This window comes from Heptranchias perlo, chromosome 5 (assembly GCF_035084215.1).
Source record: "Heptranchias perlo isolate sHepPer1 chromosome 5, sHepPer1.hap1, whole genome shotgun sequence".
Taxonomy (NCBI): Eukaryota; Metazoa; Chordata; class Chondrichthyes; order Hexanchiformes; family Hexanchidae; genus Heptranchias; species Heptranchias perlo.
In genome coordinates, this window is record NC_090329.1 from 123,850,255 (window position 1) to 123,866,569 (window position 16,315).

At 40.7% G+C, this 16,315-nt stretch overlaps 1 protein-coding gene across 4 annotated transcripts in view; it reads left to right on the forward strand.

Moving 5' to 3' along the window:
• kif6 (kinesin family member 6) overlaps positions 1 to 16,315 on the forward strand; it is a 489,217-nt gene that overhangs the window by 139,022 nt on the left and 333,880 nt on the right. For all 4 annotated transcript variants that reach the window (XM_067985160.1, XM_067985162.1, XM_067985163.1 and 1 more), the window contains exon 10: positions 6,593 to 6,696. In XM_067985160.1, the coding sequence (XP_067841261.1) occupies positions 6,593 to 6,696 (104 nt within the window). The remainder of the gene's footprint in view (positions 1 to 6,592; positions 6,697 to 16,315) is intronic.

The window sequence follows — 16,315 nt, forward strand, 5'->3', positions numbered from 1 at the left end:
TGACAAGTTTAGTTTATTATTTCAATATTTTGTCAAATAAAAATTGAGGTACCTCAATGACATTGTTTGTATTAAAGATTAGAATTCAGATTATAAATGGTCTAACATAAAACAATTTTGAAGTACACAGTGGAGAGAAATTGGACTGTGTTGTACCTGTTTTTGGGCACAACAAGGGGGCAAAAAGCCCCAGTTTTGCGATGCTGTGTCCTGTGCCACATTTCCTCTGGCGATATTTAGGCGTCCCTGGCAGTGGGCTGAAACAGGCATAAGGCTCCTTGCATAGGCTAATGAGGGGGCTAATGCTGTCTCCTGGCCCATTCTGAAATGCGGCAGAACTGAGTAGAGCGCAGTTTTTCAGGTGCTTCCAAGGACTAACCAGTAGTTCTTAAAGGAACCACTGGAGGCCGCCCACTAAACGGTAAGTTTTTAGTTTTTGTCTTATCTTGATGTGGAGCCAGGAGGAGCAGGAATGCTGCTTCTGGTTCCACAGCAATACTACAGGCAGCTGCCGACCCATGCTCGCCCCCCTCCCGTTTGCGTTCCCCCTCACTCTCCTTCGAGGACCAATCTAGGGACGCTGCCAACGTCAAAGATGGCCCAAATTGGTCTGAAGGAAACCTGCAAGCTGCCTCTGGATGCCTTATTGGTGTGCGCAGCTTGCTGGAATTATTCAGATGAGATCTGAGGCCCAATCTGGGACAAGCCTTGGGTCTCCGGCTTCTGATAGGTGTTCCAGATATCGCCTATCTCGGGCCCGAGAACGGGTCATAACCTATTTCTTCCCTGGTATTTCTTAAGTTGCACTGTACATTATAAAACATGGTAAAAGCCTTGCACAATTCTTATATCTAAAATTTTCCGTCAGGTAATACAATGAAGCTTGGTTTTATACCACATCTGAGTAGTGGTTTCCTTCTCTAAGGAGCCACTGAATCATAGAATCTTACAGCACAGAAGGAGGCCATTCGGCCCATCGTGCCTGTGCCGGCTCTTTGAAGGAGCTATACAATTAGTCCCATGCCCCAGCTCTTTCCCTGTAGCCCTGCACATTTTATCTTTTCAAGTATATATCCAAATCCCTTTTGAAAGTTACTATTGAATCTGCTTTCACTACCTTCTCAGGCAATGAATTCCAGATCATCAAAACATGCTGGTCACAAAGATTCTCCTCATCTCCCCTCTGGTTCTGCTAGAACTATTTATGAATTCTAACATGAGCAGAACAGAACAAGCAGAACTTGTGATATATTAGAAAGTAGAGTAACTCATGACATAAGGACTACATTACCCACTCGCCATTCTGGCTTGTGAGCATTGCAGTCCTGATGTCACTAACGTTTCCAGTTCATGGCTTATGCAGTCCTGGTATCATTTGTCTTTGGGCTCATCCGTTATGTCGCCCTGATATCAATCTCCATTCTAGCTTATGGGCTATGAAGTAGTGATATCGCTTTGACCTTCACGCTCATGGCTCATCAAGTCCTGATGTAATTTGCTCTTCAGGCTCATGGATTATGCAGTATCTCAGCTTCCTGGCTCATGGGTGATGTATCTTACCTTTCTGGTGCATTGATTATGAATAATTCACCTAACTGGCTCATAGAGTATGCAGTAACTCAACTTTCTAGCTCATGAGTAAGGTAAAGAAAGAAAGAACAAACTTGCATTTATGTAGCGCCTTTCATGACCTCAGGATGTCTCAAAGCGCTTCACAGCCAATGAAGTACTTTTGAAGTGTAGGCACTGGTGTAATGTAGGAAACATGACAGCCAAATTGCACACAGGAAGGTCCCTCAAATAGTAACTCACTTTCATGGCTCTTGAGTTATGCGGTTACAGGCTCTCCTGGCTCATGGATTTCACAGTAGCTTGCCCTTCAGGTTCGTAGATAATGCAGTAACTTGCCTTTCATGCTCATGGGCTATGCTGGAGTGCCCATGAATTATGTAGTCCTAATATTACTTGCCCTTTGCACTCATGGCTAGCAACATTGGTGTCACTATTCCTTCCAGAATGGAGAAAGCAGCAAGGACCTCATAACCTGAATGGAGAAAGCAGCACATTAGAATTGATTAGAATTGATGGCATATTACGTAGAAAGATTTTATGATGTGGAAGTTGTTGCCTGAATTATAGTTGAACCTACGTTCACCAAAGTGGTACCTCGGCCCTCATTTTATGGTCTCTGCTTGCCCCTCGCTATTTGATCTCTTGGGTTATTCAAAATGATTAAGGGGTTGGAAGGATTGGACTGTAAGGTGCGATTATGTAAATTGGACATATTTGGAAAAGAGACATTTTAGATGTGACATGATTGTTGTTTTTAAAGCAACTAGATGATGTAGATCATGACAAGTTGTTTAGCCTTGTCCAGAACAGTAGAACCAGAGGAAGGGGGGTAAATTCAAAACTGATCTGTGGAAATATTATTTCAGTGAGTGAGTGGTAAATCTACAGATTCCCTAGGGAGATGGTGGAAGCAGATAGCATTGATTCATTCAAATGCAAATTAGATAGATTTCTTTCAGAAAATAAAATTTTGGAATACAATACATGAGTAATTTGAGACACGACATATGTTAAGTGTAGCATGCTTGGAGGGAGCAGGTGACTTTGAACCTATGGTTCCCAAAGCTTTTTGCTGCTAGGGGTTTTCCTCACCTCATGTCTGGGTCTGTTGTAGAATCATTCAAAGAGATTGATTGCCATGAATAGTCAACAGCTCCATTGGATCATGTGACTACCAGGATGGTAGAAGGCAAACCTAGATGGACCTTGGTCTTTTTCATCTAGCAATTCCTATGTTCTAATGCAGTAACTTCTGACACCTCCCTAACTGGCACCCCATCCATTACCCTAAACATTCACTCCCTCCAGTACCGGCGCACAGTGGCTGCATTGTGTACCATCCACAGGATGCACTGCAGCAACTCGCCAAGGCTTCTTCGACAGCACCTCCCAAACCCGCGACCTCTACCACCTAGAAGGACAAGGGCAGCAAGCACATGGGAACAACACTACCTGCAGCTTCCCCTCTAAGTCACACACCATCCCGACTTGGAAATATATCGCCGTTCCTCCATCATCGCTGGGTCAAATTCCTGGAACTTCCTACCTAACAGCACTGTGGGAGTACCTTCACCACACGGACTGCAGCAGTTCAAGAAGGCGGCTCACCACCACCTTCTCAAGGGCAATTAGGGATGGGCAATAAATGCTGGCCTTGCCAGCGACGCCCATATCTCATGAACGAATAAAAAAAAATGAACTGCTGCACAATTTCCAATTAACAGCTAATTGTTTCCCTATACAAATACAGTTTGAATCAGAAATCTTAAATCAGGAACTGCACGGAAATAGAGAATGCTAATTTTCTTCTGAAATTCCCCATTTGTCAAGTTTCTAATCTTGTCAGTGGCTTTGGGTACTTGCATTTATATAGCATTTAACTAACAAAATGTCTCAAGCGCTTCACAGTGATGTAATCAGACAAAAAGTTACGCTGAGACAAAGAATGAGATATTAGAAAGGGTGACCAAACGCTTGTACAAAAGGGCTGGTTTTAAAGAGGGCCTTAAGGGAAGAGAGGGAGGTGGAGGGGTTTAGACAGGGAATTCCAGGGCGTGGGGCATGGATGGCTGAAGGCACAGCCATCAATGGTGAGGTGAAGGCAGGGGGCAATGCACAAAAGGCCAGGGCCAATATAAGTCAGGAAGAATTGAGGTGATGGGTGAGTGGGACCTGGTGTGGGATAGCATATGAGCAGCAGAGTTTTGGATGAGCTGAAGTTTGCAGAGGGAGCAGATGGGGGGCTGTCCAGGAGAGCATTGGAATAGTCGAATCTGGATGTGACAAAAAAAAAGATGATAGTTTCAGCGGCATATGAAGGCAAGTGATGTTACAGAGGTGGATGTAGGCGATTTTTATGTTAGAGAAGATATAGGTTTGAAAGCTCAGTTCTGGGTCAAATAGGATACTAGGTTGGTGAAAAATCTGGTGCAGCTGGCTGGGCTGGGGATGGAATCAATGTCGAGAATACGGAGTTTGTGGCAGGGTCAAAGATGATAGCTTCAATCTTCCCAATGTTTAACTGGAGGGAAGTGCAGCTCGTCCACGACTGGATATCAGACAAGCAGTCTGACAATACAGAGGCAGCAGAAGCGTTGAGCAAGGTGGTGGAGAGGTAGAGATGGATGTTGTCAGCATACATGTGGAAGCTGACCCCATGCTTGCTGATGATGTCGCCAAGGAGCAGCATGCAGTTAAAGAAGAGGAGAGGGCTAAGGACAGATCCTTGGGGGATTCTAGAGGTAATGATGCTGGGGCAGGAAGAGAAACAATTGCTGGAATGCTCTGGCTACAATTAGATAAGTAAAAGTGGAACCAAGTGAGGGTAATCCCACTGTGCTGGACAACGGATTAAAGGCATTGGAGGAGGATGGTATGTTTGACGATGTTAAGGGCTGCAGAGAAGTCGAGAAGGACAAGTTTGGAAAGTACACCATGGTCACAGTCGCAGTTACAGACGATGGGATTTGTGACTTTGGTTAGGGCATGGTAATGATGTAGTACAGACAGAAACCTGATTGAGAGATTCAAACATAGACCTCAGAATAATTTTGGAAGATGCTTAGTACTGGATCAACTGCCTCTCCGCAATACCAGGAAATAACGTATGGCACCTGAAGTACACTGAAAAATAATCATAAAAATCTGTATTTTCTTTAGTTATCTACCCATCCACTTAATGTCTGTGATTCATGAACACTGTACTTCTACTTGGATGATTTGTATATGAAAATGTACCACAGACAATACTCCCCTGCCAAAACCCAAATCTTCCTCATGGCACTATTTGAAGAAGAGCAGGATAATGCTCCCAGTGTATTGGCCAACATTTATCCCTCAATTAAAACCACCAAAAAACTGGGTAAAAAAGTGAAATACTGCAAAGGTTGGAAACCTGAAACAGTTAGCCCTGATTTTAACCTAACCCACTCGGTGGGAGTGGGGTGGGTTTGGGTCGGACACCCCGCCCGATTTTGCACTCCATTGACTTGGGGCAGGGTGTAAATTAGGCATCCAACCTGAACCAGCCCTGTTCTCGCCGGACAGATTAGGTTAAAATCGGGGCTAAAACCAGAAAATGCTGCAAACACTCAGCCAATCAGATATCATTTGTGGAGAGAATAGACGTTAACATCTCAGATGTAGACCCCCTCATCAGAACTGGAAAAATTACAGATGAACAGCATTATAATTTTTAATTTGTAATTCTTTTCCAGTTCTAATAAGCCAGGGGGACCTGTTAAAGTTCACTGAGATGGTAAGGCTTCAGGCCAGGTATTGGTGATTTATTTATTATGGATGCAAATATTAAAAGAAACAAGAGGACGTTTCCTCGCAGCGTCCTTAGAGGAGAAGGAATCAGTAGAAGGGTCTCCCCAGGCATTTGTTCTTTCTGATTGCTATTTACAGAGGCCTGAGAGCAGATTAACTGTCCTCTTCTTGGCTAATGGATGGTACTTGGCAGAGAGGGCCAAATGGTTGGGATTCAAGTGTTGAGCTTATGCATGTTTTATCTTTTGGACTCTCAGTTGGTCTGGCCAAATGCTGAGGTGTGCCCAGGCTAATTAGTACTTAGATATTCGCCAGTTTGTTTAAAAATGGACATTTATTTGTTAGGAATTACACAGAAATCTAACATCCTTTGTGTGAACTGAATATAGTGTCTATCAACTCTTCAGAGATTGCATTAACGTGGAGCAGAATGATCTGACCTGAATTTGATCCCCTAGGACTTACAGTGAGGCTTTGCTCAAAGCTAGTCGTGAATTTAATTCCCAACCCAATGCACGCGCTGGCATCTGTTCTTCGTTAAAATTAGCAGGAGAACCACATCAGGCTTTTTAGTAGCCTGATGTGAGTCTCTGGCTTTCCACCCTAGTTCTGGGCCAAGGAGGTTGGCTTCTACACTGCCGTGCAATGAGGCAAATTACGCCTGACTATTTCTGCCGAGTTCACTAACAGCAGCTATTGCAAACAATAGTGATCAAGTAAAAAGGCCGAATTCACATGAAATGACCTAAATAACCGTGAAGCCGTGTTTATATTAAAAAGAAAACCATTGCTTTATTGATGGTTGTGGGAAAGGGAAAGAAAAGGCAAGGGATAAAGAGAGTATAGAAACAGTACCCCACTGCAGGCTAATACATCAATGTGTGTGTCTGTTAAATGAGTCCTGACAGGTGAACAAAATCTTTAGCAAACAGGTTTATGTTTAGTTAATAGGAATTGACTGGACTCATGGGTTCTCCATACAAGGAATGTAGCTGTCTTGCAGGCCAGAAGAAAAGCAGTGATTTATGATTTCAAACAAGATTTTCATAATGTATATTTTTTTATAACCTTGAAATGGATTTATTTTGGGAATGGCAATAGTCATTTTTATATAAAATATAACTTTTATTTATCTCTTTGCTGATGCAGCCAAAATTTGGCTCAATTCAGAGAGAGCCCAAAAAAACACTTACATCAGGAAACTGATTCCAGCTGTGCTTTTTTTCCCTTTTTTTGTCCCCATTTGCAGATGATTATTCGCTTAAAGAAGGAAATCCAGCAGCTAAAGGATGAGCTGGCCATGGTCACCGGGCAGACAAGGACTGACAGCCTCTCGCAGGAAGAAACACAGAAGTACCTTTTGCTTTTTTAACTTCTTTAACAATGCAAATTAAAGCCTAGAAATTTTAAATAAATGGGTTTATACACCTTTGTTAAGTGGACAAGAATAACATACGAACACCTTAAGCATTCTTCTGTTATTATCACCAACAGTAATTTCTAGGCATGAAACTTAACATAAAAAGTTCTAAGTTATAGCATTCAGAGAACATCACTGATATTGGAATGGCTTGCATCCACATAAAAATGTTCCTTTAATTGTATTTTATAGTTCTCTCGTCTATACCCTAGTGAAATAAGAAACAGACAATACTGGAAATGCACAACCAGCAGTTAGCATCTGAAAGAGAAAATTTAACTCAACATTTTAAGTGTGACCCTTCATTAGAACCAATGGTGTGCATTTCTAGTTTCCTCTGTTTCAGTTTCAGATTTCCATCATTTATACTTTCATCTTTTTAATCTCTGCCCTATCCTGATACAATGTTGCAAAGTAACAGGCTTCACAGCAAGTCTAACTCACAATTTTCAAATATATGTATAGACTTCATGATTGGTTCAGTTTATATTTGACTGACAGTTCCTTTTTGAACTTGAGAATTCAAATAGTTAACATCTGGGAAGTCCCTCACTCTTGGGATATAAATAAGGAGTTGTTCCATTCAAATGGGCAGTTGGCAGATGGAAAATCTTTTGAGAGGGACAGTTTAAAAATCTCAGAAGAGCAACCAAGAAACAGTGTGAGAAGGATTGAAAGGTTGATATTCATGAAAGAAAATAGAAATACTATATTTAAGAAATTATCTATAAAAGCTTAGTTCTTAGAGTTGCACCTTTATTTTATTTACACAAGGACTTTGGTAAAAGACGTTCTATTGTCAATATATATAACTATTTTTTTTAATTCTTGGGATGTGTGCATCTCTGGCAAGGCTGGCACTTATTGCCCACCCCTTGTTATATCAAAAGCAAAATACTACCTGAAACGTAAACGCTGTTTCTTTCTCCACAGATGCTGCCTCACTTGCTGAGCTTTTCCAGCATTTTCTGTTTTTATCCTAGTTATATCAATGAAAGGTTATTTGGTTGTTCACAGTTTGTTTCATAAATTTGCTTCATATTTTAAACTAAATAAGGTCTGATGTGATGCTCTACTGCTTTTGAAGTGGGAACTTATGGAGGTATAAGATCATCTGTACCTAAAAGCAGTTATTAAACAGGGTTTGCTGTTCACTTACCTGAGTGAATTATAAAAAAACTTACCTAGATTTCAAGGCTAGGACATACCCTCAATAGTATGTAGAGTTGGAATTCACTCATGAGATGAGCTAAAATATGAGAACCGAAGTAATCTAGGGTAAGGAATTTCAAAAAGATGCATAAATCTATCAATCTCAACATTGATTCCATCAATCCAACTGACACTAGCCATTATTTTTGAGAGTAAGACATTTTCTTATTGCAGTATTTTTCCCCTTTGCTTGTTCTTCCTATACCACATACCACTTCTGAGTAGGTAACTTGCTACTAGGCAACCCATAATGCCACATTGTACGCATCTATAGCACGGTGTCTCCATTCAGTTTTTTTTTCTCTCTCTTTGTAATCTCTCTATCACACAGTCGAGCATAGCAGGTGCAAACTCACATCATACTTTTTAAAAAATGTGTTCTCGGGATGTACGCGATATTAGCAAGGCAACATTTATTGCTCTGATAATGTGGTGGTGTGCTGTGTGCTTGAACCGCTGCAGTACTTATACTGATGGTGTCCTCACAATGCTGCTAGGTAGGGAATTTCACGACACAGCGATGATGAAGGTTTGGTATTAAATATCCAAGTCAGGATGGTGTGTAACTTGGCAGCAGTGGTGTTTCCATGGTCTTTCAGCTCTTGTCCTTCTTGGCAGTAGAGTTCACGGGGCTGGGAGATGCTATTGAAGTAAACTAGATGATTCCACTGCATCCTGTAAGTAGTACATACTGCAGCCAAAGTGCATGGGTGGTGGAGGGGTGATATTGAGTCCAGTGGCAGGAGCGCCAATCAACTGGCACATAGGTTATGTTTTTTTTGTTCTTAGTTTTCCTTGCCATTTATCAGCATCAATTCTAAACAGTACAAAGAAGTTCCATATTTAAAGTACACTGGGGGCAATTTTAACTTTGTACGATCGTGTAAAACGGATGATAGGGAAATGGCAGCCCGTTTTACATCTCTCCCGATTTTTTGACTTCAATGGAAATTAAAAATTGGGAGAGATGTAAAACGGGCTGCTGATAATCACCCGTTTTACACTATTGCACCAAGTCAGAATTATTCCCACTGTGTTTGAAGTACTAAAATTTTAGGACTGCAGTTGGGAGGCTGGTATTGGTCATGTTCATTTATCGCAAGTTTGGCTGTGAAGCTTGCCAGCATCACTACTGGCTCTACTGGGAGCTCTGCATTTGGCAATTAAAAATAGGCCAAATTGAGTAAAAGGATTAGCTTTTATTCTGAATGATCTAAATTTGCAGTGTTTATAACGATGTACGAGAGCCAGATCTCATCACTTTGGCTACTTATTTGACAATTCAGCTCCTGTTTGCCATTATAAACATGGTAATAGCAGGATCTTTGCATGCCAAATATTTACCATAGAAATACATAGTTACAACACAGAAACAGGCCATTCGTCTCAACTAGTCCGTGTCAGCTCTTACCTTCAAAGAAAAAAGAAAGAAAAAACTTGCATTTATATAAGACATGCATTGTTAAGGTTAGTTGTGCATAAATCTGAATCCTACACTCCATATCTTGCTATGAATTACATTGTAGCCCCCACATTGTAGCCATAGAGGAATGTTTGACATTGACAATTTCAAAAACCCTCAGCTGTTATAGATTGGTCTGGAGATTCTTTAGCTGTATCTATGTGTCTAATAATTCTGATGTATGACTTGTTTTATGGTACAAATCCATCACAGGCAACTACTTTCCTCCTTCCTCTAAACTCTAATCAACGTGGTTTTGTATGGCACTGTACTGCAAATTGGGCAACGGTGACCTTTTCAGGACTTTTGCATATAATCTAGCTGATACTTCATTGCAGATCTCGGGGAGGGCTGTATTGTCGGAAGTGTGTCATTTGGATGAGACTTTAAACTGAGGCCCGGACTGTCTGCTCAGGTTGATATAAAAGATCCCATACAAAACCAGATTGTTCTCCAATTGTCCTGGCTACGTTCCTCCCTCAGCCAACACCAGCAAAACAGATTAACTGGACATTCATCTCACATACTGTTTGTGGGACCTTGTTGTGCATAAATTGGCTACCACATGTGCCTACATAACAACAGTGACTCCACTTTGAAAGTAATTATTGGCTGTGAAGAGCTTTGGGATGCCCTGAAGATGTGATACAGCACTATGTAAATGCAAGTTTGTTAATCCTTTCTCTCTTTCTTTCATCTCACTTGCAGTTGACTAACATTGGCTCCCAGTCCGGCAACGCCTTGATTTTAAAATTCTCATCCTTGTTTTCAAATCCATCCCTGGCCTCGCTCCTCCCTATCTCTAACCTCCTCCAGCCTTACAACCCTCCAAGATCTCTGCGCTCCTCCAATTCTTGCCTCTTGCGCATCCCTGATTTTAATTGCTCCACCATTGGCGGCTGTGCCTTTAGCTGCCAAGGCCCTAAGCTCTGAAATTCCCTTTCCAAACCTCTCCACCTCTCTACCTCTCTCTCCTCCTATAAGACGCTCCTTAAAACCTACCTGTCACCTGTCCTAATATCTCCTTATGTGGCTCAGTGTCAAATGTTGTTTGATAACGCTCCTGTGAAGCCCCCTGGGACGTTTTACTAGGTTAAAGGCGCTATATAAATGCAAGTTGTTGTTGTTGTTGTTGTTGTTGTTGTTGTTGAAGGAAAGTAATACATTTTGCAGAAAGAATGCTGAATATATTTGATTGACAGTTGCTTTATAACAGTGTCAGACACACAGAAAAGTATACAATTTCAAGGCTGTTTTTAACAGAACCACCTCCGCAGTTAAAGATCTGTGTAGGAATTTTGCAGAAAAACAACAGAGTAGACATTTTGTAAAGATTTGCCAATGAACTCTTAAAGACTAGCCAACTTACTGTTTATACAATTTGATGTAAATCATGTCCACAAGCACGTGGATGTAAAACACGTCAGCTTGTTTTTGGGCTTAATTGAAGACAGGTTTTCCTGTAAAATAGCAGATAAGGCTGGAAGCTTTGCAAACAGCAAATTCCACACAATCCTGTAGTTGCATCAGGAGGCACTAATGAAATATTGGGCTATGTGGACAGGTGCTAATGACCATTATTAGGCAGGAGTATTATGGCTTAAAGAAGCTAAGCAGAGGGTGCATGACAGAGTAATCAGATACAATTCTTATCCAGCAGACAGACCTGGCCATATAATAAATGAACGACTATCGTTGTTGTTCTTTGGAGTAAGTATGGTTTCCAACAAGTCTTTAAGAGGTTTCCTTGGATACAAATAGAAATAAATACAAATAAAAATGGTTAATTTTTATTGTTTGTTTACCTGATGCATAGATTAGGTAAACAAAAATAGGAATAGAATCAGACTTCCAATGCGTTGAAGTGTCGTGGGGTTATATAAAATGTTACTTCTGAAGGCAACAACGCAAAATCAGATCTTTAATCGGCATCATAGCTGCGCCAATAAGGATCATTTTACTTGGTTAGCGCCAGGCCTCCTGTTCATTGGTGGCAGTGTGGTTACTAAGTGAACATTTGTTTAACGTGATTTTTTGTGTCGTGCACAAATTAAAGCAAGACGTCCTTTCGGGTTTAATCATTCAGCATGTAAGGAATAGAAATAATTCTGAAAAACAATTATTATTAGTGGTGTCTCATGGGTTGATTATGGCAATTATTATGTTTTTTTCCTACATTACTAGAGTGCTTCTCTTAATGATCTTTAGATGAAACATCAAAAGCACCCAAAAGTAATTATCAAGACAAGACACTCAGAAGATGCACACACACTCATGAGTTTAGGTGGGGCCCACCAGATTAAAAGTGTCATGACTGTCTGATGTCCACTTTATAGCAGTGTATGGTAGCTTCTGTTGAATCAGTCCAATGATAGAGGATATCTTCTTAAGCTGTGTACAGTACATGGAATGAACAAATCATAGAATCATAGAATGATACGGCTCAGAAGGAGGCCATCCACCCATCGTGACTGTGCGGGCTCTTTGAAAGAGCTATCCAATTAGTCCAACTCCCCCTGCTCCTTCCCGATACCCCTGAAATTTTTCCCCCTTCAAGTATTTATCCAAATCCCTTTTGAAAGTTACTATTGAATCTGCTCCCACCACCCTTTCAGGCAGTGCATTTCAGATCATAACAACTCGCTGCGTAAATTTTTTTTTCCTCATGTCGCTTCTGGTTCTTTTGCCAATTACCTTAAAACAAAAGGGAAGTGCACAGCATCGAAAGAGAAAAGAACATTAATGTTTAGGTTGAGACCCTTCATTAAAAGACTGCTTTCTGATGAACGGTCACACCTGATATATTAATCTGTCTTTCTAATACTAATCAAATTACAGTTTACTTTCAGCATTTTCAGTTTTTAGATTTCAAGCATTGGATTTGTTTTACCTTTATAATATGGAATGATTCCTTTCAAATGCTTAAATCAACCAGGCCTCACTGAATTATTTGGCAGTTCCAAACGAAAAAATATGGACAATTCAGATTTGAACTCTTGATACACTATTTGTGCATCTCTAGCTTAGCAACTAAATGCTATTGCATTTTTGAAAAACACGTAGTTCTCTTTATTGTGCTCATGTGTTCCAGGTCTCTCAAATAGTTAACTATCCAAATCAGCTCCACGTTGTGTATTGCATTCTTGTTGGTTTTGTGGCTTAGATCTCTTCATGTGTGACTGACTGCTCATAACTACTCAGAGCTGGTATATTTGTGTGACTGACTAATATCCAGAGTTAGTATGATGGAGCAAATCTATTCATGTGTTGACTCACAGCCCACTAATACCCAGAGCTGGAATGATAATGCAAACCAATTCTTGTGTGACTGATTGCCCACTAATAGCCGGAAATGGGATTTTTTTCCCATGTATTTGTTCTTAAGACGTGGGTGACATTGGCAAAACAGTATTTATTACCCATTCCTAGTTGCCCCTTGAGCATTAAGAATCAGCCATGTAATGTGAGACTCGAGGCACACATAGGCTGAACCAGGTAGGAGTGGCAAATCCCTGAAGTTGGGTTTTAATGACACACATTACCAAATTTATTCAATTCAGTTTCACAATTTATTAAATTAATTTCACAATTTGCCATGTATGAAAATGCAAACATATTCTTGTGTGACTTACTGCCTGCTAATACTTAGAGTTGGCACAACAGTGCATGGGACAGTCCACAAATATGTGACAGACATAAGAACACAAACACTGCAAGCAGATCCCTCCAATTGGTCCATATAGGTTTTTGAAAACAAAATCTGTATACCATTGTTGGAACGAATAGAAACAAAGAAAAAAGTTGTATATAATGAATCACATATTCCATTTGTGCCATGGTTGTTTTTTTTTGTTTGGAATGTTTACAATATACCAGGAACAGTAGCAATACAAATTGAGTGCTACAGTGAAAATGACGATGCAGAGCTGTAGAAGATTGAAAGGTTTTTTTTGAAAAAAGAAACCTGAAATGAGAAGTTTTGTAAATGTGCATTTATCTCATGTAGACATGTCAAGCCGAGTAAAGAGACTCCACTGAAAGAGATAGGCCGGGATTGTCCTCCCAGCACCGCCTAATGCCAGGACTTCTGCCCACTAGCCTAAATCAAGACAAAAGTATAGATAAATGTAACCCCCCCCCCATGGACTATTCACTTAAAGGGGCCAAAACAATTGTGTGTCACCAAACCAGGACTGACTTAAACTAAAACTTCAGGAAAGAGAACCAAGTCTTGGAGGGAAGAAGGACAGGGACTGTAAGAGGAGCAATAGGAAATATAGCATCTGGGGTAATGGGAGAGAGGATCGGCATCAAGGAGCAAAGCACCCAACATGGAAGAAGCTGACCAAAGAAAATCCTATAAACTTATCAAGGGATCTGCAATTAGGAGCTACCAGCTGGATTCTGTGTACGATAGTGCAGTAAAGGAGATCAAATGCACAGGAAATTTACCTGAGACGTCTGTAGAAAGTAAATCATTCTCTCTGATGGAGCTGTTTTCTAAGTTGACCAACCCATGTAGATCTTGGATTCAGCACCGCCTAATGCCAGAAGAAGTAATTCAGCAACAAAAATTACAATGGCTCCAATATGAATCCAATGGGATTTTGACATGGAGCCCCAAAACACAATTAGGGTCTACAGCAATTTTTGTAATGACCTTGATCTCCCTCGGTATCATAGCCCAAGATCGTATGATGGGAAAGAGACTGCGTATTATTCTTTTGTTAATTGTGTTTTCAGGAGATTTCTAAATGTAAGGAGAATGCGCCATCTGTGAATTCACTGAGTTGCACGTGAATACTGGAGTTGTGTCTGGTGAGTTGGCTGTTTCAGAGTGTGGTGCAAAGTCCATCAATAGGATTCCTGCAAAGTATTATAGAGCATGGGCCTGAAGCATGGTGGAGCTAATTGCTGGTTTATAATTTTTAGCTGTTTTTAACTTTTCTTTGAAAAATAAACTTTTTGAATAAAAGTTTTTTGAGGAATAGTTGGTTCTCCCCACCTCCCCACCCCATCCCTTTGGATTTATACCTATTCCTGTGTATTTATGTAGAAGTATGTGGTTTCTGGGGGAGAGTGATTTCTTGGCTGTGGATATTTTACAACTGCATTCTGAAAAAAGCTACTCTACATGCACATTGTGGATTTAAATTTGTTTTGTGCAATTGACACTCAACAGCTGCTTCCCTTCTTCAGTGATTGATAGCTCTCTGAGTGCCATTCAGAGAACACTTCAGACCTTTCTGGTCAGTGATTAAATATGGGCTGTAGTCCTAATCCCTCTGTTCTCATATCCCTTTATTCCTCTTCCCTCATCCCTGGAACTATTCTAGTAAATCTTTTCTGCACCCACTCTAAGGCCTTTACATCCTTCCTAAAGTGCGGACACAATACTCCAGTTGTGGCCGAACCATTGTTTTATAAAGGTTCAGCATAACTTCCTTGCTTTTGTACTCTATGCCTCTATTTATAATGCCCAGGATCCCGTATGCTTTTTTAACCACTTTCTCAACCTGCCCTGCCACCTTTAAAGATTTGTGCACATATACCCCCAGGTCTCTCTGTTCCTGCACCCCCTTTAGAATTGTACTATTTAGTTTATATTGCCTCTCCTCGTTCTTCCTGCCAAAATGTATCATTTCGTATTTCTCTGCTTTAAATTTCATCTGCCATGTGTCCACCCATTCCACCAGCCTGTCTATGTCCTCCTGAAGTCTATTACTATCCTCCTCACTGTTTACTACACTCCCAAGTTTTGTGTCATCTGCAAATTTTGAAATTGTGCCCTGTACACCCAAGTCTAAAGTCATTAACATATGTCAAAAAAGCAGCAGTCCTAGTACCGACCCCTGGGGAACACCACTATATACCTTCCTCCAGTCTGAAAAACAACCGTTCACCACTACTTTTTGTTTCCTGTCACTTAGCCAATTTCATATCCATGCTGCCACTGCCCCTTGTATTCCATGGGTGTCAGTTTTGCTGACAAGCCTATTATGTGGCACTTTATCAAATGCCTTTTAAAAGTCCATATACACAACATCAACCGCATTGCCCTCATCAACCCACTCTGTTACCTCATCAAAAAACTCAATCAAGTTGGTTAAACACGATTTGCCTTTAACAAATCCGTGCTGGCTTTTCTTTATTAATCCACACTTGTCCAAGTGACTATTAGTTTTGTCCCGGATTATCGTTTCTAAAAGCTACCCCACCACCAAGGTTAAACTGACTGGCCTATAGTTGCTGGGTTTATTCTTACACCCTTTTTTGAACAAGGGTGTAACATTTGCAATTCTCCAGTCCTTTGGCACCACCCCCGCGTATCTAAGGAGGATTGGAAGATTATGGCTAGCACCTCTGCAATTTCCACCCTTACTTCCCTCAGCAACCTAGAATGCATCCTATCCGGACCGGATGACTTATCTACTTTAAGCATAACTTTCTAGTACCTCCTCTTTATCAATTTTCACCCCACCAGTATCTCAACTACCTCTCCTTTTACTGTGACTTTGGTAGCATCTTCTTCCTTGGTGTTTGTTGATAAAATGGTGAGTCAAACAGCAGAGTATCTTTTTTGATTGTTGAGAGTGCTTGTGGTGGCTGTTTGTTAAGTAAATATGCACAAGTGAAATATATTTACCTGTATTGTGCATAAAGTGTTTTCCACTAAAATTAGTGCATGTAGCTAAAACGGTGTTATCGTAGTCGCACCTGTCATTAGCCAGTAGTTTCTTTTGGACCACACTGTTGTGTAAGTAGTTCATTTTCTGCCTCATGTTGATTCTTTGCAGCCTCCAATTTTGACACTAATTTATACACATTCTCTGGGGTAAATTTTAACATACCGGCGGGAACTCAGCAGTTGGGGCGGG